The sequence below is a fragment of the Pelmatolapia mariae genome, linkage group LG16_19 (genome assembly GCF_036321145.2).
Source record: "Pelmatolapia mariae isolate MD_Pm_ZW linkage group LG16_19, Pm_UMD_F_2, whole genome shotgun sequence".
Lineage (NCBI taxonomy): Eukaryota > Metazoa > Chordata > Actinopteri > Cichliformes > Cichlidae > Pelmatolapia > Pelmatolapia mariae.
The window spans coordinates 10612497-10635781 of NC_086241.1; the positions used below are offsets into that span (position 1 = coordinate 10612497).

The 23285-nt window shown below is 39.3% G+C and overlaps 1 protein-coding gene across 2 annotated transcripts; it reads left to right on the forward strand.

Annotated features, from left to right (window-relative positions):
- The first annotated feature begins 867 nt into the window (after positions 1 to 867).
- Positions 868 to 21785, forward strand: agpat3 (1-acylglycerol-3-phosphate O-acyltransferase 3). Of its 2 annotated transcripts, none has more exons than XM_063496628.1 (10): positions 868 to 1063; positions 11840 to 11897; positions 12073 to 12303; positions 12960 to 13129; positions 13239 to 13400; positions 14850 to 15003; positions 15098 to 15200; positions 16302 to 16377; positions 18520 to 18718; positions 19021 to 21785. In XM_063496628.1, exons 3-10 carry the CDS (start codon positions 12126 to 12128, stop codon positions 19110 to 19112), a joined length of 1134 nt encoding a protein of 377 aa, XP_063352698.1. In that variant the 5' UTR covers positions 868 to 1063; positions 11840 to 11897; positions 12073 to 12125; the 3' UTR covers positions 19113 to 21785. The 2 variants fall into 2 exon arrangements, with proteins under 2 accessions (XP_063352698.1, XP_063352697.1); XM_063496627.1 differs by lacking the exon at positions 868 to 1063 and adding an exon at positions 6736 to 7197.
- The last annotated feature ends 1500 nt before the right edge of the window (positions 21786 to 23285 follow it).

The following is a 23285-nucleotide window of genomic DNA, read 5'->3' on the forward strand; positions in this document are numbered from 1 at the left end:
ACAAAGACCCCACAGTTAAAACTAATGCTGAAGCTATGACTGTGAAATACTTAACAGCTATGAGCACACTTACACTGAAATTAATCTGAAAAATTAAAAATAAGAAAATAATATTAACTATTCCAGATATGACTGTGAGACAGAAGGTTTAGATTTCCACAGAAGTGCGGAGTAGCTGCAGGTATGGGTATGCACCAGCAGAGGGCTAAAGAGGCTTAAAGTTAATCGAGCATGCACACTTGCTCAGGAAATGAAAAAAACAGTGACATGACACTGCAAAGCGGGAATCTGTACGTGAATAAAATTGCTGAAAAACGAAGCTTCGTGTAGTATTTTGCATGCAAGGCCAAGAAAATGGTAGAATTTTAGATAAAAGAAGGTGTAGAAAAGCTAGATATGGTACAAAATTGTAAAGTCGACTAAGATATACTGAGAGTATAGGGCTGATATGTAATAATGTAGGCAGTTAGTAATAGTAGTCATGTTAAAAAAACCCAACGAGTTTAAAAACAGTGACTTTCTTTTATTTTGATGTTACAATATGATATAATTTTTTTTTTGAAACTGAAGATTCAGATTTTCTTCCTGAAACAGAAAATTTAAGGGGGTAAAAACCTAAATTTGATTGGACAAGAAATCCCTGCACTAGTCTGCTGCGCTGTATGGAATAAACATATCTTTGCAAATGGTAGCAGAAAATCAATAAAAACAGACATTATAGGCCTTTATCTGCTCTTACCTGTAACTAAACTTGCAGCAGCGGCGGGAGTGCGCTGCTGTACGTCTGTGCATGTTTTTGTGCATCTCTGTGAAAATGAATGAGGGGCTGGACCGGATGTAGGACAGGCCACCTTCAGATGGGTTTGGAGGAAATGTGGGGCTTTAACCGACAAACAATAGAGCTCCTGCAAATCCTATTGCCTCAAGTCACTTTTATTGCGTCTCTGGAAACCGACGGAGTAGGGCAGCGTTTGTTGACAGGCTCATTTTATGCCCCCAGAAGGCCAGAAAGCGGCGAAAAAGTGTAACTAAACCCACCGAGTCCCCAGCGAATAATCTTCAGGTAAGGCTGACACTGACACTGGCTGCTAACGGGAACTGGCTAACTAGCTTAAGATAATAACGGGTACCTATTAGGATGGGGGGTATATGGGGGAAAAGTTGGCAGTGATTAGCAGCTAAAGAGTCAATCTAACAAACGCCATCCTGTCGCCAGAAAACATTTTTTAAGCCTCGCTGTGTGGATGTTGCTTATATAGCATGCTAGCTTGTACCGTTAGCACCTGTCTTTCCTGTGCTGCTCGGCTCATTTAGTCGAACCAGTGTTCACACATTTACTATCTCTATTAGCACTAGCTAAGACAGTTGGGGTGGCTTTTTCTTTAATGTCTTCTTCTGAGGGAATTGTGTGTGTGCCTGCAACTTTGACTTCACAGAGCAGCTAGCTTAACGGCCGCAGCCGAGCCATGTGTGACAAAAGATAAGCCGTGTCAGTGGTGGGATTGAAGGGACCTGCTGGCTAGTTGGTCTCTGAGCATTTATCAGCCCAGGCATGCCGCATTTGGTGCATACAGACATCTTAAGCATTTGCATTCAGATACAGTAGGTAGGGCTGCAACACTTTGACACTAAGGTATGATATGCTAGAGTTCATGGTAAACTATGACTGGATTCATTTTTCGTAGTTAAATGTTGCTGTACTGCACCCCCGCTCTGTCACGCTTTACGTCGTATGCGCCAGCTGGCTCCGAGTTGACCTGCGTACAGATCTCGTACGACTCTTGAGGTTACTAAAGTTCATTGAAGTCTGCGGCTGTTTTAACCCGTGCTAACTTTATTCTTGAACCTCACTTTTAACCAGCTGGACGAGCAGTGCGTGACAGGCAAGTAACTCCCAGCATTTTTATACCAGAACGTTTTTTTTTTTTTTTTTTTTTAAATTCAACCAGTGTTGATAATGTGACTGCTTGGTGCAAGAGACAGCTTGGTCTCATATTACTAAGAGTAAAACCAGAAGGGCAAAAGGGAAGTCCGTTAATAAAGCTTCACTTTTTTATATTAAATATTGAATGGTAAAGTGTGCACGCACTGCTTCACACTGCCATATAGGGCCACTTGTTGGTGTTTATGCATGCCTTTAATTGACCTTGAGAGGAGGATATGTAGACTGGATCACTGCTGCTATTCATTTTTTAGTTATTTTACAAGATCAATGAATCCTGTATAAGTCTTGAGCTGCCATTTATGTTTTTAAAGAGCAATAGTGCTCTAGGTCTTTAAGTTTTTGTTTGGACATTGACTGCTTCCCCCCCCCCATTCTCAGTCCAGTCCTTGTACCTGATGATTTTCAGAGGAATGATATTTTTTGTTTTTGCTTTATAAGTCTCTTGACACTGACACAAATCATTTACGAATTAAAATTAAAAAAAGGAACCTAAGGCTGGGGAAGAACCAGTGTTGTTTATTGTACTAAGTTGTTTTGTATAACAAATTTTAAGTAGTATCTTTAGGCACTTTGTTACTAGAACAAGTTACACTTGTTTAGTTGATTCTACAAAAAATGTCAAAAATAATTGTTTGACAGGCTTACATGGACCTTGAACTTTCACACCAACAAGTTGATTCCAAAACGGCTATTAACTGAAAACATTCATAAAGAAGTTTACAGAAGATGTGTCAGGATAAAAAAAAAAAGATAGCAGATGAATAGGTCTGAAGGTCATGTCCTTAAAAAAAAAAAAAGACAAACAAAACAGGGACATGAGTTGAGCCATCTACTGTTCATTGAAGCTTTATCCGAATTGGTCTTAGGGAAAGGGTGTTGTCAATATGTAAAGAGGAGTTAATGAGAGAGATGCAACAATAAGTGTCTGTAGACATGTGTAAAACACGGCGGAGGCTCTGTTGTGGTTTAGGGCTCCATGTCAGCCAGTTGTGTTGGAAATCTTGCCAAAATAGATGGCGTTATGAATGCAGAGAAGTCCCATCAGGTCTTTGATCCACCATGCACTATCACATGGAAAGCATCTGATAATCCACAATTTAATTTGTCAGCATGACCAATGATCCCAAACACACTGACAATGCAGTAAAAGTGTATCTTCTACAAGCACCAGTGTCATGTTATAGAAATTTTTAAAAAGAATCACTAGTTCTGCACTAAAATGTAATGATTTTCTTCCTTTTTAATGGAGGCAATGGTGCTTTTTGTTTAGATGGTGCAGGAGGTGAATGCCAGACTCGATATGATTTCAGTGGGGGGAAAGGTGGATTTTAAAAAAGGGTAAAAACACTAGTTCCTAGGATTTAAGACAATGGTACAAAGAAACAAAAGGGAGAAATCCATGAATCCTACCAAAGATAACGACAGTAAGTCAATAAAAGAAGGCTGGGGTAGCTAGGTAAAATATAGCTCTGCCCACTGCTACAGTCAATGCTCAAAAAAACCCAGCACAATATCTCCACATCAGAGCTGTTGGACATCAGATCGGACTTTGTGCTAGGGAGCTAGCAGGTTAATATCCAAAATGGCTGCATCCGGCACATTTACCTGTTAGGTGTATTTTCACTAAAGTTAAAAATAAAATCAGCCTTTTCATAGTTTAAACAGAGTGGGATACACAATAAAATAGTGCTACACTGGTGGACATACTGAAGTATCTACCTAAATAGGGCTGTTCGATATAACGATATATATCGGATGACGATATAAAAACATCTATCGTTTCATTTTACGCTATCGTTTGTTTCGTGGTGTCGCAAAATAAACATTTACGGCAATATTTTTTCATCGTCTTGATGGTCACTGTAGTGGCTATATTAATTTCTTAAAGTTCTCTCTTTCTCTTATATTTAATATAACCACACTACAGACGGACAAGCGCCTGTTTTTATGCGTTGTCTTTAGCAACAACGACAGTAAAATCACCGCCTGTCCGCTTGTTTATTTTCCACATAAACCTTTCACAATAAAGCTCAAGATCCTGTTGAGACTTTTCAAAATAAACTGAATCACGTGAAAGAGTATGCAGAGTATTTACGGATGAGAAGTAAAAAAGAGCCGCCAGGTGCTAAAAAGTAAACCTTAGACTCAAACATTAGAACAGGCTTTTCCCTGCAGCACGCCGTGTAATAAATACTCACAAAGAAAACAGCGGCCGTTACAACTTATGTCTAAAAATATATAGTTTCATGCAGAGGTTAAAACACTCGATTCCAGGTACACGACGCCCAGCTGGAAACACCTCACCAAGTCGAGCTGCCCGAGATTCACAGAATTTACAGAAAATGTTATATTTTTGTGATTTATATCGCTATCGGACGATAAATGTCTTATATCGGGATATGAGATTTTGGTCATATCGCACAGCCCTTATACCTAAAGGCATCGTTGACGTATATATGCTATTAATAATTGAACCAGCTGTTGGTCCAAAGTGCCATGACTTGCTCGTTTACAAGTCGTAACCTATTGATCTCCTTTATCTAGTAATCAAGCATAGTATTGTCCTATTGGACTTTGAGACATGTGTTAAGACTTTATCTAAGCAGTGTCATCGGGGTGAACAATGCCAAACTTTTGTAGCATTCATTAACTGCATTCATATTCAGCCTAGTGCATTCATACTCAGACTGTCTAAGAATTTCACATAACTCTCCCTGCTCTTACTAGTTGACCCTCTTTTTGTTAACCTTTGTAGTCTTATACAGAACAGTGAGGGGAGTAGCAGCATAATATTCCCACCTTTAAACGATCTTGTGTTGAAGGACCTAATGTTTAAATGATCCAAGGCTCTTTACATCAGCCAGCTTTTCACCTAACCTCAGTGATAAACCCTTATCTAGAAGCTTTGCATAAAATGTTTGACTAGATTTCCATAATGCTTGCTGTGATTATTGTAATACTGACACCATGCAAAGGTGAGATTGCTTTATTTTCATAGTTTTAAATGGTCCCAGATGGCTACACAGCCAATACACATTAGTAGGATCATAGTTTTTTTTTTTTTTTTCACCACACATAAACAAACCAGTATAAATATGATAATGAGCTCAGCCGGCAGGTTCACATTTGGAGCCACATTTTTGGCAAATACAGCAGGTTGAGTTCACCTTTTAATCTTCCTTGCTGTATTATTATTATTATCATTATTCCAGCATATGCTCTTTCCTGTGCGTGCATGATCATAATCAAAGAAACTAAATGCACTTTAAGTGTTCTTTTAGCTGCCAAGAATTACATTTGTCTCTTGTGTAGTAAGTGTTGTGGCTTTAAAACACACTCAGTAGTGCTGTGCAGGGATTTAGAGCTCTTCATGCTTTGAAATATGAATGACCTTCATTGTCCAGCTATCACCATGTATTTTTATCTCCGTTGGTATTTGGCTTTAACACCCGGTGGTAAGACCCTAGAACTGTACTGTAATGTCAACCTACTCTCTTCAGCTATCACTTGACAGTTTATTTATGCCTCTGTCTGCTAGTTTGTCCGGACCACATTAACATTAACTGTGTGCAAGTATCCGAAGCCTTTGGTAACTTGCCCGCTAGCCCTGTGTGCTATCTTTGTGTGGGTGAGTAATGGAGATCTGTAGTAAATCCTTTCCTTACCCAAGGTACTGTCAAGGAAAGAGGATGCCGGCATGGCATATAATATTCAGGTTAGAGTTGAATATGAAATTAATGGGCAACCAGCTTTGACAGGTGGGCAGACTTGCCATTGTGTAGACAGAATTGACTAAATGTTTTATTTTATATGAGTGCAGTTTACAGAGGTTTTTCATGCTAAGTCTCAGAAAGAAGGATTGTCTATGATATCATTATTTTCCTATGACTTGTGATCGACAGGTTTTTAGCTACTAAGCATGTTGCGATATTAACTGCATCCATCTTTGAAAACTGTCTGTTGTTACTACCACCTTGTTACTGTTGACCGATTCAATAGCCTGAGATTGGCTGGTTGTTACAGTGGTAACTTATTGCTGACGTTTCACTGTTTGAAACAACATAAGCAATAGGTTATATATATTTATTTATTTATTTTATTTTTTTTTTTTGGATGGACCTGTAACCCCAAGACATGCCAATAATCTGAATTCTGATTCAGGCTTTGTGGTCATTTGTTACAGATCCCATCAAAGAATTTTGTGAATACCCACTAGGGCTGTAATAAATATACTTAACTAGTTGACTAGTTTTATTAAGTGGAATTTCAGTTATTCAAGCTTAAATATATATTGATTTGTTTTAACAAAATGACCAAAAAATACCAGAAAATTCATAGACCTCTGTTAAGTAAGGTAAATCAGACTCGTTAACAAATTGTGGTAACACATATAGCCATCCTCTGAAGGGTCCATCTTTAGCCAGTAAAAAACCTTGCTTGCACCAGTAAGAAAACATGACTAGATATCACATGAAGAGATTTTTCAAGGATATTGCTGATCATTTCTTTGAATCCATCACTTTCATGATGCAAGATGTTAGTAACAGGCAGCTTATGGCAAGGTGAATCACAATACAGTAAATTATGATTGGTTACTTTAGCGTAACAGATGCTATTCTCTTTACTTCACTATGGCTGGGCAGAGACTGGGCCTTCTCTTTGTTAATGTTAATTGAATGTGACATATCCAGGGTGCCCATAGCCTGCTAATCAGCACTAATCTGATCCACAGGATTAGAGGATGGGAATGCTTGTAAGACACTGCAAACAGTATGTGTGACTCCTTCCTTTCTGAAGTGAGCTGTCTGTCTTTCTAGACTTCCTTCTAGTATTGTTTAGCCGAATCTGATAACAATTCATTGAGGTGTTTACTTTATGCTGATTTAAATGAAGATTTATGCTTTTTAATAACTCTTGAGTTCATGGGTGAGTTCATTGGTCCTTGGTAAACTCATTGTGCTGATTAGGCAGTTCCTCCTACAGGTTCTTGGGATCTGACTGTGTTCTCGCTGTCATCATCATAATCTCCCTCTTCCCTTCTGTGGGATTATTATGGCGACAAAGCAGGGCAGCTTGTGACTATCCTCTGCTATCTGCAGGCCTTTTCTTTGTTTTGTTTTTAGTATATATTTTTTCTGGCTGTGAACTGGTGGAATACCAGAAGCCAAAATGCTGAACCAGAGTGCTGTCATGATCTTCACTGGGATCTGTGGGGCGATGGTGTTCATGGCAATGGCCTACTATGTCTACTGGTAAGTTGAATGTGAGACAAGTGTTGTATCCTGTTTCCCCAGCATATTAAGACGTTAATATGCTGCAATGGTACAACTTAATATGCATCCTACCATTTTTAGGTATATTTTGGTGACCGCCAAAAAGGTCAGTTGTGGTTACTTCACCCACCAAAGGCAAATTTAGTGCCAGGAAAAACCCAGGTGTTTGCTAGAGACTAGTAGCTGTTGAAGTCCAGCCTAGGCATCATTCGGCTGTTCCCTGCTGTAAGTGGAGCACAGACGTTTGAAGGCCAAAGTAAGTTTTTATAATTAAAATGCTTTGATAGAGGAGCAGTTCCTGCCAAGATGTGGTTGAACTTTTCCATAATTTAACTAGTGTCTCTAAATGTACATTTCTCATTTTTAAAGACTTCTAGCAAGCAGCTGGTATTTGTTGGTATAGAAGTCATATTCAGGTGATGCAGAGCAGCAGCAGCTGTCCAGCCTTAAGCAGCTTTAACACAGTCAGCAGTACTAATCTTCCCTCCAGGTTGTGTGGGCTTACAGGTGGGCCCATCACCCTCAGGGAGCTGGACATCCACCAGCTGTTTTTCCTGTGTTTTTCAGGATGTCTTGTATGACAGACCAAGTTCAATTTCCAGAGTATTTCTATGTTAGTATGTTTGGTTTTTGCACAAAAAAGTTTTGTTTGACTTAAATTTATGTTGGTGTTTTAAGCTCAGTATTGTTGAGATTCTCATCCTATTGAGGGAAAGGGTGAATGTGAGCATTAAAGCAGTAGTCTTAACACTGAACTACTTACCCAAATAGCTGACATCGAATGCTGATCCAATCAGGCACTTGGCCGGTTCACCTGACAGAATGAGTTGCCTTGCCTTGGTTTTATTGCAGTACCAATACATTACAGTAGCCAACAGAAAAAAGTCCAAATGGAGTGAACATATATGTTGTAGAGGACTCATAGTCATCCTGTCTGTAATGCCTGATTTAGACTTCAGGCCTTTATAGAACCTACGATGTAACCTATGTGGCTGATGTTAATTACCTTGTGGCGGTGTCCTGGTGTTTTATATCCAGTGCTAGCTATGATATATAAATAAATAAATGTGACTTTCTCCTTTTCAAATGTATTTTTCTCAAATGTTTCCACTTCTTTGTACATTGTTTCACATCCGTTCCAGTACTTTTAGCAATCTCCCTCCAAGAATCATGCTTACCTTTGTGAGGTCTTATATTGATGCTATGATTATTATACTGTATATAGAGACATTTTCACTGATGAATGTAAATCTGCAGTGGAAAAATAGCTAGAAATGTGCAGAATGAATTGGTGGTTCCGCTCACAATAGTGAGCTGTGTTGATCTAACTTGTAGTTACATTTCCAGTGAGGTGCACGTCATCTGTAGATTTCTGTAGATTTCTCACTGAATACAGCCTTAGAAGACCAGGTTTCTTACCACAGAATACTGTATGATCATGGTGTTGTCTGAAAAAGAAATTTCACTGCACAAAGATGTTTAAAAAAAATGTAGAAAATGTGTCAACAGTAAATGTCTTGTTTACTGGCATGTTTTGAGTCATCTCCTTTATAACATATTTGTAGAAGCTAAGTAAGATTTTTAGTGATGATCAAGGCTGATACAAGTTTATAACAGTTAAAGCAGTTAAAAAAAGTCCCCCTTATACCATCTTTAAACATTTAACTGGCACAAAATTAAAATAGCACAATAGAAAAACACTTAGTGGCTACCAATGTTTAACCAATATATTGGCTTCATAAAAATGTTAAATAAAAACTGTATGCAAGTGAATTCTCAAGGAAATGTGTAAATTTATACAGTTTCACATGTTTAGCTTCAAAAAGATCTGCTTATGAGAAAAAGGTAGGGAGTTTCCTTTTCTTTTTTTCGTTTTTTTGGCTAGTTAATTCTTAAATGTGCTGTGTGCCTTTTGATTGCTGGTGTGTAAAATTGAGTTTGTCCTGTGAATCATGGCTGAGAGTTGCAGCTGAGTGAAAGTTTGTGGTGACTCAGTTTGATTCCAGCGCTGCACGGGGAACATCTGCTGTGTGTGGCGTAAAACTGGGACAAAGTTCACGATGTGTGTAGAAGTAACTCGCCTGAGCTAACACGCGGACACACACTCATAGTCGCTGCAGGTTGCCAACGCAAATTAAGGTTGGGGAACTTCTCCATCGGCAGCTTGTGGCCAAACATTACAATCAGCTGCTATCAGTGTGCAAAGTTAAATCTTCCAAGAAAAGGTTAAATAAAACAGTGCTTTCATTTGTTCAATTATAAAATTAGCAGTTAGAAGTTAAAACGGAGAAATAAAAATAATCGTAAAAAAATCGTCTTTCGTGCTTCTAATTTGACTGACAGTCACAGGCAAGGTATAAACTTAAAGCTTGAATTGCAGTTTATCAGTAAGCCTATTATAGACTACTTGTGTAGTTGCTATAAACGCTTCGTGGCGACTTATTCTGGACTTCCTCATTAACCACAGTGTTTCTCAACCCATCTCAGCCATAAGACAAATGTGCAGTATTTAACTTCACCCTCCCTCTCATGCTGTATGCATGACCAAAGGTCACATCTGTAACATAATGCAGAGTTAGTGCATGCTTGGAAAAACTGTCTAAACATTCAGGTGGTATCGGAACAGTATTTCAACAGTTTAGGGTGATTTCATGTCCAGAGATTTGTAAACACGTTTATGTTGATGGTCTGACGGGACTTAACCAAACTTCTGCAGGTGTGCATTTGAGATTTAATTTTCTTTACACCCAGACTACTAAATTCATATATATGGTTGTAGTGTGTGAGAGAGTGAGTGCACCAGATAAGACTTGTTGCCTACACACTGTAATCTAGGTTTGTGTCCGCAATACGGTTGTGTGAAAAACTGGTTGGATTGCTCATCACTGTGATGGTCGTTGAAGAAGTCTGTTGCAGTCTTGGAAGGGGGTTAATGCAGTAGATTAGGTTACTTCATAATTTTGCCTCTTTTATTACAGTTGTATAATTTGTTGTAATTGATAAAGTACTCAATTTAGAATATAGTTTGTTAGCCCTCTTAACTGATTCACACGTTGTCTTCAGTCTACGTTGTTTGTGAGGGATGGGTACTGGTTACACATGCTGTGTATATTTAACGGGAACAAGAAACAAGTCGTTTCGGATAACATGTTGAAGACTGTGGTTGAAGACTGTTGTGTCATTTGGACGCTCACTAAGCACACAGTGTTTGCTTGTCCCTTGTTCAGCATGCATGCAGACAGTACACAGCTTCCCTTTTTGCTTGTTTTCTGACACAGTTATGTTAGTTTATGCAACTGAATACTCATGTGGATGTTGCTGGCACAAATAGTTATGTTTGTGAAAAAACAACTTTAGTTTTCATAATGAGAAGAGTTTTACTTTTACTTCTGCTGAATTAATTCCTTCAAGTTCACTAGTTGATTCCTGATTAACTTCAGTTATACACTGGAATTATTTATTCAATTATTTTCCATTGTATCTTTAGAAAGTTTTGTTAGTTTTATTTGGTTCTATATGTTTACATTTAATTTAACTTGCCTTATATGAGGTAGCACTGGAGGTAGAGGATTGCAAGATTGGTGGTTTGATCCCTGCTCCAGTCTGCATGCCAAATATCCTTGTGCAAGATACTGACCCTAAGTTGCTCTCAGAGTGTGACTGTGTGAATGTTAGAAAGCACAAAAGTGCTTGTGTGACTAGGTGAATGAGGCAAGTTGTGTAAAGCACTTTAAGTGCTCAGAGTAGAAAAGCACTATGTAAGAGAACAACATCTGGTAGCACACAGATTAATGTATTTACATCTTCTGTGAATAATACTGAGTTCTATTCATTTTCATCAACTGGTTATGTGTATTCATAAAGATGTTCCCACTTCATCTACTGGAGGAAAATGGAGAAGCTACAAGAAAATCACAAGCCCAGACAGGACTCAGTAACCCGGGCCTCTGTGTGGGCTCCTGGCTCGTAAACTTAAATTATGTTCAAGGTTGATGATGTCTTCAAAACGCTGACTACTTTATCATTTTTATTTGATTCACCATAGAAGAAGAGATTTGAAGCTGTCAGTTCAGTTTTATTTGTTTAAAACATTTTTTAAGATGTTCTCTGTTGAAATATTTGTTTTGCATTTAAGGTTCCTGTCTAAAATTTGGAAATTTGAGGGCTATGCAGCTTTGTACTCATGTGACTGCTGCTGAAAATTAATCCATGATGATGATGATATCAGCTCATCTCTGACATCAATTATGTGTGAATAGTGGCACGTTACTTTGCAAGACTTGTCCTAAAGTGGTTCACATGCATATTGGCATACTGCACAAGCTCTGTGATACATACAACATCCGCGTAGATGCAATTTTTGAAGCTACATCCAGTGTCAAAACTTGTCTGTAAATACCCAGTTTGGTCAGCCAGGTTTCATAGCCTTCCCCTTTTGATTCGCCTTTCACCCACACTGAAGAACCATATCTTTCTCTGGCCTCCTTCTGTTATTAGCTAAAATAATTCATCCTGTTTGAAACAGGCACTATACATTTATTAAATTCTGCTGTAATGGCTCTGCAGTCTAGCCTGACTCCCATCACTGTTGCCTGAGCCTCTCCTCTGCTGTTGTTCACAGGTCTGTGGTGCTGGCAGAAGGGCCGTGTAAACGGGGCTTGTAAAAGGACTCCACCGTGGTAAGAGTCACTATTGCCCTTTTGAACATCTTAAAGCATGTTTGCCTGAGGATCACCTGACACAAACACCTGATATCCTTGTGTTTACACTGATCTGTTCCTTATTTAGTACCCTGCATGTCTTTTTTCCTTTTGCACTCGCTGTGCTCACCTTCTTTTTCTGCTCCCTCTTCAGGTTGGTCGTAGTGTATAGAGAGGAGCCCACTCAGCCCTCCAGGCTCCTCAGCCATGGCTCTGCTGGCCTACCTGAAGAGCCTGTTCATCTTGCAGTTGCTGATGGGCTTTGTGTTTGTGGTGAGCGGCCTCATTATAAACTTCATTCAGCTGTGCACCTGCATCCTCTGGCCGATCAACAGGCAGCTCTATCGCAGAATCAACTGCCGGCTCTCCTACTCCCTCTGGAGCCGTGAGTATAGATGATTCTCGTGTGTTGCTGCAGGTTTATGTAGAAATGCTAATTTTCTTTTAAATATGTAAACAAGAAAATGTGTCAAGTGTTGATTCTGAAATTCACAGATTGCAAATAATTACAAATCTGGCAATAGTGGCACATACAATGAGCTGTGTTTGGGCCATCTGTTGGATATTATGCTGTGTCTACATAGAAAGGCTTTCAGCTGCATTTCCCACTTGAAGGTTTGAAACACTTTCTGTGTAGAAGGGCTTTATATTCAGTCTCCTTTTAGCTAAATTAAATGAGTCCTAAGCAGCTACAGCCTCCACAATTTTCACCAGTTACTCATTAAAATTGTCTGTCAGCTGCTTACTAGAGTCAGCTTTTTGCTGCTAATGACTTCAGCTACTTTTATTAACCCTATGACAGACATTAAATTTGCTCCAGAGTAATTATCTAAAATTACACGAATCCTAAACACACAAAGATTTGCTGATAATTCTCTGCAGGGTTGGTAGAGACTGTTTTGAGGGATTAATATAAATATAATGTAACACAAATACTTCCATTTAGTACATTAATGTGTTGTTTACACTGAAGATGCTCTGAGTGATGAATTTTCTCCTCTAACTTTCTAATGTTCCTGCTGCGTCATCGTCACTGTGCAGAGCTGGTGATGCTGCTGGAGTGGTGGTCGGGCACAGATTGCACCCTATACACCGATCAGGCTACGGTGGACAAGTTTGGCAAGGAGCATGTCATCATCATCCTCAACCACAACTTTGAGATTGACTTTCTGTGTGGATGGACCATGTGTGAAAGATATGGCGTTTTAGGGGTCAGTTGAGCATCAGACTTCAAATGATTAACATTTATCAACATTATTTGCTTTTGTCTTAAGTGTGAGAACTCAGAGTTGTATAAAAATGTCTTTCCTCCTTCTTTAGAGTTCAAAAGTGCTAGCCAAACATGAGCTCCTGAAGGTCCCTCTAATTGGCTGGACGTGGTACTTTCTAGAAATTGTTTTCTGCAAAAGAAAGTGGGAAGAGGACCGAAACACTGTCTTCAAAGGCCTAGACAGGCTCAAAGACTATCCTGAATATATGTGGGTAGGTATAGTCACACTGTTTGTCCGTCACCTGGACTGTGGTTTAGGTGTAAAAGTTCATCTTACAGACAACTACTTGTGTCTCAATTGCAACCCAGTTGCTCAATCAAGATTGTGAAATATCCTCTTCGAGTTGCAGTGGATTGCTGCTGATTTCAAGATACATGGGTGTTGTGATTCTAACAGTTCAGACAAGGTGGTGCATTCATTTAAGTTAAATCAGCTGTAGCATCAACTATCACCTGCAAATTGAGTAATCACTGCACAGCCAAACTAAGATAAGATGGAACATGCATAACAAAACATTTTTAGACTTTTAAAGAGAATGATCTATAATCTGATGCTGTAGTTTCTGCCCTTTGCCCCAGTTTCTCTTTCTACTGAATTTATCTTGGCAGTGATACACAAATAGTTCTGAGTACAGCAGGGTTATTGGAAGGGCCTCAACATGAGTTTGTATGTTTGGTTTTTTTCTGTCAGACATCTTGAACACAAGTATCCACTGTGCGTAAACAGACTGAATAGGCATTCAGTATGCTTCAGGCCACAAAATGCCTCTTTTGTCTTTAAAATAAATAAATAAAAACGTACATTTTCTCTACATCTATCATGTTTTACCTGGTGACAGCTTAGGCCTAGAGTAAAAAGCAGGATTTGGGTTTAGCAAGTAATTCCACGTTTGTTTGTTTTTTTTCTGTATTTCCAGGGTTTGGGTGGTTTTGGTAAATGCAGAAGGTTCTGCTTGTGCAGAGCCTCTCTGTGGCTTCCCTAACGACCACGAATTAGCGATACAGTTGAGGAAACAAATGCCTTCCTTGTTTCATCTTCAAATTACTTTTGTTGTTTGATATGCCTTTGTATAGCTACATAATACTTGGTGATGTGAAATAAGATTTGCAAATCAGCCAATAGGTATTAATTATCTTTGTTTTTCACTGGCTCTTCATACTGTTTAACACTGTCAGGGTTGCAGCTGAAAGAAAATTGTCTTACACAATGTAGTAATTCCAGTCAGGTCTGTGCCTGCCTTCATTAAGGAGGAATGCTATTGACAAGTCTATAAATTTGTAAAGATCTAATGTTTTCAACTGCATCTGCTGTAATACTGGCTGCAGTAACATAGCTGCACCTTCAAAATTATAGTTTGCTGTTAGCTATGATGATTATCTTGTGCCAAAAACTGCACCTTTTTAATGGATAGATTCAGAAAACTCAGACTGACACAACAAGTTGATGGCACAAACGGGTATCCTTAGTTGACTGTATTTTAGCGTACTGTTAAATTGAGTTGACCTTGATTGTACTTCAGCTAACAGAAGTAGGGTAGTGGATGGGTCAGGATAAAAGAGGTCACCTTAAGCTGGAGATTTTTTTCATTTTGTTTTTTTGTTAAACGTGTGTGTGCATGTATATGTGTTTTAACATAACTCTTCCTCCTTTCTCTCTACAGTTTCTGCTGTACTGCGAGGGCACCCGCTTTACAGAGAAAAAGCACCAAATCAGTATGCAGGTTGCAGAGAGTAAAGGCCTGCCCAAGCTCAAATATCACCTATTACCCCGAACCAAAGGATTCACCACCACACTGCAGTGTCTTAAGGGCACAGGTGGCATTCACGCGCAAGTCACACAAAAACAATATTCAGAGCATTTCTTTTATTTTGTATTTTGCTTACAGCCTGCTCTTCTTTCTCTCAACAGTAACTGCTGTGTATGATGTGACTCTGAATTTCAAAGACAACCAGACTCCCACCCTCCTGGGCATTGTCAATGGCAAGAAGTACAAAGCTGATATGTCTGTAAGGTAAGCACCGCTGATGCCCGCTCTCTACTTTTGAACAATCACTTTTTGTAATAAGGCACTGCACTCTCAGCTGTTTCTTCAAGTAAACTAGAATAAATGAGTTTTAAGCATTTTGGCCTCCTCCCAACTGCATTTTGTCCTGTAATAATCAAAGAGGCACTGAGACTGGCTAGGCTCCAGGACATTAGCTTTAATGGCCAGGGTGCTCCCCTGAGCTCGGAGCTTGTTATAGACAGACAGATTGGAGCACTAGTGTGATTTTACTTAAATAAAGCTGAAAGCAGGAGGGTGGTGGACACTTTGTTTTTAGTTTCAAAGTCAGGTTGACTGAAGACGGGTAAAAATACTGGGTATTTTAGTGACCTGAAATCACTTAGTATGATAATGTTCATGTATCAGAGGGAATTGTGTTTGGGAAGAGGGAGGCACCTGGTGGCAAGAAGCTGCTACTACAGACCAAATGTCTTGGAGGTTTTTTTTCTCTCTCTCTCTCGTGTGTGTGTGCGTGCGTGTGTGTGCGTGCGCGTGTGCGTGCGTGCGTGCGTGTGTGTGTGCGCAAACTGCTCAGCAAATATGTTTAAGTTTTTGAATTAACCCGATAGGGTTGTTTAAAAAGTGCCTGAGTGCTGTTTATGTGAATTTATCTCAACAGTGATTATTTTGGTGTGGCTGGCTATGATTGTGGTTTGCTTTTTGTTGTGCTGAATGTGTAGTGGCCTTTAGACACACATTAGCTGCCTGTCATTCCATCAACCAGAATCACGAGCAAATGAGCAAAATAATTAACAGGTGGAAAAGGAACAAAACTGGAAAACAAACACATTTTTTGTGGCATTAATAATCTAGTGTATCTTTCCAATGAAACCTGATGGACTATAAAGGTCACAGCAATCTACATATTTTTATCTCCTGCTTCTCTATTTCAGTCCATTCCTCCGCAAAATGCTGCATAAATTAGCAAGGTCTTTTTGAAGTGGTTGACTCTGGCTGCAGATATCGTCTCATTCATTACTTTATTCATTATGTGTCTGTTTCCAAATATTGAGACACTGAAGGTAAACTGTATCTGCTTCCAATGGTAATTTGCTGTTTTACATCCAGGCGGTTTTCTGTGGAGGATATACCAGACGATGAGCAGGAGTGTGCCAACTGGCTACACAAGCTGTACCAGGAGAAGGTAATCTGACATTAAAGACTCCTAAAATGCCAGATCACTGTTAATTTGGGTGACAGCTTTGTTGTTTTGGGGATATGGGGGGAGGGGGGTTAGTACCCAGTAGTGCTGGGCGATATGACGATATATATCGTGTGGACGATAGAAAAGTGTCTATCGTGCCATTTGTCTTCTATCGTTTATATCGTACTAACCCAAATTTTATAAATTATTACATGAAATATATAATTAACCCTTTACATCTGGTCGGAGCAGGTACACTCCGTTTTACCTAACTATTTTTAAATCCCTGTAGAACTGGAACCACATAAGGTAGTGCAATAATTTTTTTTTTGCATGTGAAACCGGAGTTGTACTTACATCTTATGCCATTAGCTTGTCCAAAGTCACGGTTTCCTTCCACATATAACTTTGCAAAAATTACATAAGAAGCACTTGCAGCAACAAAAACACAATATTCCAAACTTGCAGCAACAAAAACACAATATTCCAGAAACAGGCTTTGCCGACGTTCAGAAGACTTCCTACGTTGGCATATACGTCAGTGCGAACTATCGCACGTCCGCCATTAACTGCCCGAAACCGGAAGTGACGTCATGTTCGCGGAAGGGCCTTATAAGCCTATGTTGGTGTTTTTAAAAGACATGTTTGACTTTATGTTTTTCTGTATCGTTTCTGGGATGCTTAGAACTCAAATTACACTGTTGGAAATAGTTTATTTTGATGCATTATAATATTTATTTTCATTTTTCCTGTAGTATATAAAAATTAGTGTATCTCAAAAATAAAACTATGAAGACACTCAAAATAAATTTCTCGTGGTTGGAAACTTTTGTATTTACAGTTTTGAGGGATACACCTCTTAAATTTTTTTTAACTAGAAATATATGTAAAAAACAAAAAAACGATTTTCAATTTTTTTGTAGTTTATTGCACTACAAGTTTTTGCAATTTATGTAGTTACTATGGACTTAATGCATACATATTATTAAAATTTGGGCTATAACGGTTGTATTGATATATGGAAACTTGAAATACTCCCACAAATGGCACTACAGCATGTAAAAACATAAAGATAAGCTCTGGCGGACTTGGTTCTATGGTAGGTCTTAAAGGGTTAAATAGCCTGTGGCAAATATATTAGTGTTGTCTTCTCACTATACATGCTCTTAACTTTATGCAAGTAAATAATATGGTATAAAAAAATGATATTTTTCGCAAAGAAACTCCGTCTCGTGGTTTGCTGCTGTACGTGCACCCAGATTTGCGACATACTTTACGGTAACTCAAAACAAAGACTGCACCCTCGGCACTCGCTGTTTACAGACTGCGTACTTTCCAGATGACCACAGGTCAGGTCGTATATCGTGATATATATCGTTATCGTGATATAAAATAATTCATATCGTGATAAATATTTTTTCCATATCGCCCAGCACTAGTACCCAGTGTCATGGAAATTTTCCTTCCACTTCCCATTGTTGCTGAAAGAATTCACTGACAAGTTTTTTTTTTCTCTAATTTGATATCAAGTCCAATCTATTTTTTCCCCCCAAGCATTAACAACTCTTGAACTTGTTAACGTCATTAAGCTACAGGAGGGTACACTCCGACACCATAACCTGTGGATACTGAGCAGGTGACAAATTAAAGGATAAACTAAAGTATCTTAATTAGGTGTTGGGTCATGAGAACTCGTCTCAGACTGTACTAAAGCGAGGTAAACTCCATCCTTCCAAGAGACATTACCTCAGTAGGTGTTTTGAAGATGGTGGTGAAAAACTGCTCTTTTACTTTGTACGTCAAAAACACAGGTGGTGACTCTGAAGGCCAGATAACTGAAGCCATGTTTACACTCATAAAACCATTCATTAGCCCATTATGGCCTGTTGATAGTATTGATATCCTGAAAAAGACATTTCCTATGCAGGATGTAAAAATAAAGGTGGTGACGACCCTTAGAACTATGTACCATATCAACACACTGCTCTCACAGCATGACTAGGGTCCATTTGTTTTTTATTTTCTAGTTTTTGTATCCTGATCTTTATTTTATTTTTAATCAGATGTCAAATTTATCAGCAGTTCCTGTTGTTTCAAATCAAATTAAGCACAAAGGTAACCACTATCTTTCCCAACTCCCAGGATGCTTTACAGGAAATGTACAATAAGGAAGGCAAGTTCCCGGGACCCACAATTATCCCACCGCGCAGGCTGTGGACGCTGCTCAACTTCCTGTTTTGGGCAACACTGCTGCTTTCACCACTCATCAATTTTGCCTGCGGAGTGGTCGTCAGTGGCTCCCCTCTCCTCATTATTGGCTTTATACTCTTCCTCATCGTAGGTAGGTCAAACCTTACCTTTTAGACAGTTTGCCGCTGATGTCCTGTTAGTATTTTGCACTTTTCAAGGTTCTTTTTTGGCACTAATTGTACTTGCAAAAAGAGTAAAGTCTAAGTTCTTTAGCTCCTGTGGTTTTGGGTATTTGACTGTTTGAAGTTGGTCAGTCATGGATGTATAATTCAACCAGTCACCTGCCCAGAATGAAAACTGATGTAGCTTGTTTCATTTAAAGCTCGTGAGGTTTTTTTTCCTGACGTGTTGTGTTCTTTTTCCCCCCCCCCTTTTCTTTTGTGCTCTCTACAGCCTCTATAGCGATCCGCCGCCTCATAGGGGTCACTGAGGTGAAGAAAACAGGTTCCAGTTACGGCAACCAAGAGGCCAAGAAACAAAACTAAAGTGTCACTCCCTCCTGTGAATGGCCGTTTTTGTTGGCCACCCTGCGGTGTCTCACCCCAACCCAACTCCATTCTCCTCCTACTGTCGAGTCAGTTGGTAGGCTGGGGAGGAGTCCCAGCTGTGAAAACATTATAGAGGCCAGAGCTAACAATTCTAGTGGCACTAGGGTGAGGGAGTATAGATGGTCTGGGGTTCAAGCTCTCTGGTGTATCACAGATTATAACGAGGGGGAGATGCAGCATTGTATTCCCCTGCATCTTTCTTAATCCAGTAAGCCTACCCCCCACCCCCAAACCAACACCCAATCCAGATCACATTAAATCTCAGTAACACCCAACATTAAGCTTCTAACATGTCTGAGGTCACATGGACTACCACTTCCTACCTCCTTTTCCTGTCACAGTCATCAGCCAATGGGTAGTGGGTGACACGCTGTTTCTTTTTTGTCCACAGAACACGAGCCAATACATATTTCTAATCTTAACCTCCATCCCAGCAGAGGCGCATTTCCACAACAGCAGTGTGTAACATACAGGACGTCTCCCTCCCTTTTCTCACTGAGTGGGACTTGTAATGGGAATCGGTGCCTTGAGGCCCAGTCTGGTTTTCCTTAACAGGGTCAACTTCACCCAAAATCATGCAGAATTTACCATTTTTAGTTGTATATAGCAAGCCACATACTTATGGTTCTTACATCCCTTTGGGCACGACTATACCAATACAGTGAAGGTGAAAAGGCTTTTTTTCCCTTGTAATTTGTAATTATTTTGACACAAACAGTTCGATACAGTTTACCTTGATTGTACTGGGATAGCAGCAGAAGTGCCTGGGTGGAGAATCAAAATTCTACATCATTTTTAGTGGTTTACATGTGGTAAAATCCCTGTTTCATCTTACTGCTGTGATCATGATATTCTGACCCCATTTTACACCCTGGTTTGGAAAGGCTGGTGTCAAACTTACATCAAGGGCTCTGAATGTGAAAACTGTCCTTATCAAGGATACCTACCATCTGTTACAGGTCTCATTTGTGCCCCTCAGAACCCGAACCCAAACCCACAGACACATTTTTGTTTTCTGTCTTTTTACATTTACGAGCTTGCATACATGTTCTCATTCATTTTCAATTGACCTCCTAAATGTGATGTTAATTGATGAGGCGAAGTTCAACATGCCACCCACGCCGATTACCAGTCATGACTCACCTGTCAGTGGAGCCAGAATCCAGGAAAAGGTCACCAACATGTAGCCACACATCTGAAAGCATATTGATTTGCTCTCCTGATATTTAGACTGTAGTATTGATATTTTAACCTTTGCCTTAAGTCAGGCTTGCTCAGGCAAGGGATTGCTTATCCGCCACCCCTTTAAAACAAGCACCAACATCTCACTTGCCTCTCCACCCTCTCTCCCTCCCTCCCTCCCTCCCATTACAATGATGCATGGTGGAGCAGCATGCATTTGTTTGGTTTGATCCCCCAAACTGAGTAAACGACTTAAAATCCAGTTTTAGCCTCTGAAAGTTTTTTTTTTTTTTTTGTTTAAATGCATCCTGTGTACATCAGTTAAAGACAGCTGCTTAAGCACATACAGTTCTGGATTTTAGCATCCCAAACGTGACTGCTTGCAGTTACATCTCAGATTATCTGTTGGCTGCTACAGTACAGTACAGTTTTTGAGCCACGTTTCAAGGTCCAACATAAAGCTAATGGTAGAAAAACATGGGGAGAGGGTATTTTTATGTTGTGCGCTCTCCTTCCCTTCCCGTGCCACATGTAGTGTTTATCCTACCTTCTGTTTTTTTTTGTTTTTTGTTTTTTATCATGTTTCAGCAGCTAAATGTCCTATACCTCCCTTTTTTTTTTTTTTTTTAAGTTAACTACAGATTTCATGCAAGCCTTAATTAGTGCTGCTTATGTTTTTGTGTGAAAACATAGACGCTAACCGCTGTGGTAGTGAAGGACTGAAAGTTGTTTTTTTTTAAAGTACATAAACATATGTACTAGTAGAGCTGGGAGGTTGGCGTGGATGTAGTCAGCTCTTGTGAGGAAACCTGTTTTTAATTAATCCACATTTTTACACAGATACTTTGAGATTACTTTAAATATTTGTAAAAGCTTTAGGATCCTCACTTGTCTCTTCTATTTTCCATCAAATAAAAACCAACAACCAGATAGAAATTTAGCTCATCAAATCCTCTTATTTAGTATGAATCAGATTCTGAAGCAGAAGACGCTGCTGAGAAGTGCAAACCAGTATTTGCAAAAATGTTTAACACTGGATGCTTTTTTTTTTTTTTTAATTATTATTATTATTCAGTAAAGAAATATTACAAATGTCTTTTTTTCCCTCCCCATTTTCTTAATTCCTAAATACGATCAAATGTGACGTTAAAATTTACAACACTTTAGATTAGCTGCACGATTTTCTGAAATCTCAAAGATAATCCAGTTAGTGGAACCTCTCGCCTCAGCTTTTGTTTTGTTTTCTACAGCTGTTTTTATGTTTTCTTCAATTTTAAACACTTGAGAATATTAAAGGATTTAATCACAAAGCAACTCCTACTCCTTTGACTTATTTGGATTTGTGTGAGTTTCTCTGTGCATGCAGCACTTCAGGTGAAAGGAACTCAGTTTTGACACCATAGACGACGGGAGGGGTCCACAAGAGTCCACACAGGGATCTGATTTAACCATTTCCTCCTTCCATCACTTCTCCATAAGAACGTTCACACAGGCATCCATCCACCGTAATTCATCATAACACATCCACAATTTTCATTTGACATGCAGTATAAAGTCACACAAGTGTGACATAATGTAAGGATTGTGTAAACTGAACATATGTATATAACACAAATGATGAATGTCATGCTCACCTTTAGATATTGTAGAGATGTATTTAGCTGCTCTTTAGACCTTTTGAATGACACATTACCAATCGGATGTCCAAGGTGTGACGAGATATCAAGTCTGTATAACTATGTACATAATGTAAATGATGACTATGAGATGCTCAGCTTTAGAAAAGGTATAGATGCACCACAAGTTTATCTTACTAAACTGTGAAGAAAATGCTACAGCAGATGAAGATTTAAACCCAGCTGTCCTGGGTGCAGTTTACAAAATTATCTGCAAAGGTCACACTCAACACTCTGGAGCTGTAAATAACATCAGCGATGCCTCACTTCTAATTAAACCACAGATGGAACGCTGTACTCACAGTGGATGCTTACAAAGCATTTTCCACAATTTGTAATTAATTGTTTCTTACTGTAGTCAGTTACTTTTTGCATGATGTGCGATATTGCACAGTCACTGAATCGAGTTAATTCTGACTCAGGGACTCTTACAGACTGGCAATACAACAGCTGTGGCATTAACTCTGCATCTGAATAATTAATAAAATGGCTTTCTGAGGAAGCAAAGCTAAAAAGTTGTGTTTTTTGCTTTTGTTAAAAGTTGTCTTCGAAATGTTTTAGGGGCTTTCAATAAAACAAGACAACCCTGAGAGGACAAGACTAATACGTTGTTTTTGCAATTTTACAAATCTGATAAAAATATATATTTGACACCAGCAGAGCCGTGAAGATGTGTGTTAACATGAATGACACGTACTCTCTGCTGGTAGAGAACAGTCAGTCTCCAGGAGCTTAGGATTGTCCTCTTGGGAAATGATTGAACACCATCCTTGGCCAACAGATGGTTGACACCAGCAGAGATGTGAAGATGTGCCAAACTATTCTTGATAATGGACTTAAAGTGGTTGTGGTCAGTACCCCTGAAAGATGGATTCACTATTCTGTCCAAGACCCCAGCCTGGTAAATATGAACACAGCAGCCTGCGTGGCCATGTGCCCACCAGGACCTCATGTTTTCCTCATGGTTATACTGATCAGCTCGCACAGAGGTCGGGAATGGACAGTAGAGGGACCTCTAGAGCAGTTAAATGACACCCTGTGGAGGAACACAATAGTAATATTCACGAGATATGAGCAGCTGAGAGGGATGTCTGTGGAGAGTTACATTGCAAAATATGAGTTTCTGAAAACCCTTTTGGACAAATGCATGTATAGATACCACCTTTTAGATACAAGCACTAGGGGAGAAGATGATCACGCTCAGGTTGAACAATCTTTGGGGAAGATTAATGAAAACAAAAGCAGGAGGAGT

Coding starts and splice junctions, on each gene's coding strand:
- agpat3 (XM_063496628.1), top strand. CDS start 12,126: ATGGCTCTGCTGGCCTACCTGAAGAGCCTGTTCATCTTGCAGTTGCTG. Junction 15,004..15,097: donor GCAGTGTCTTAAGGGCACAG/GTGGCATTCACG, acceptor TTCTCTCAACAG/TAACTGCTGTGTATGATGTG. Junction 16,378..18,519: donor ACAAGCTGTACCAGGAGAAG/GTAATCTGACAT, acceptor CCCAACTCCCAG/GATGCTTTACAGGAAATGTA.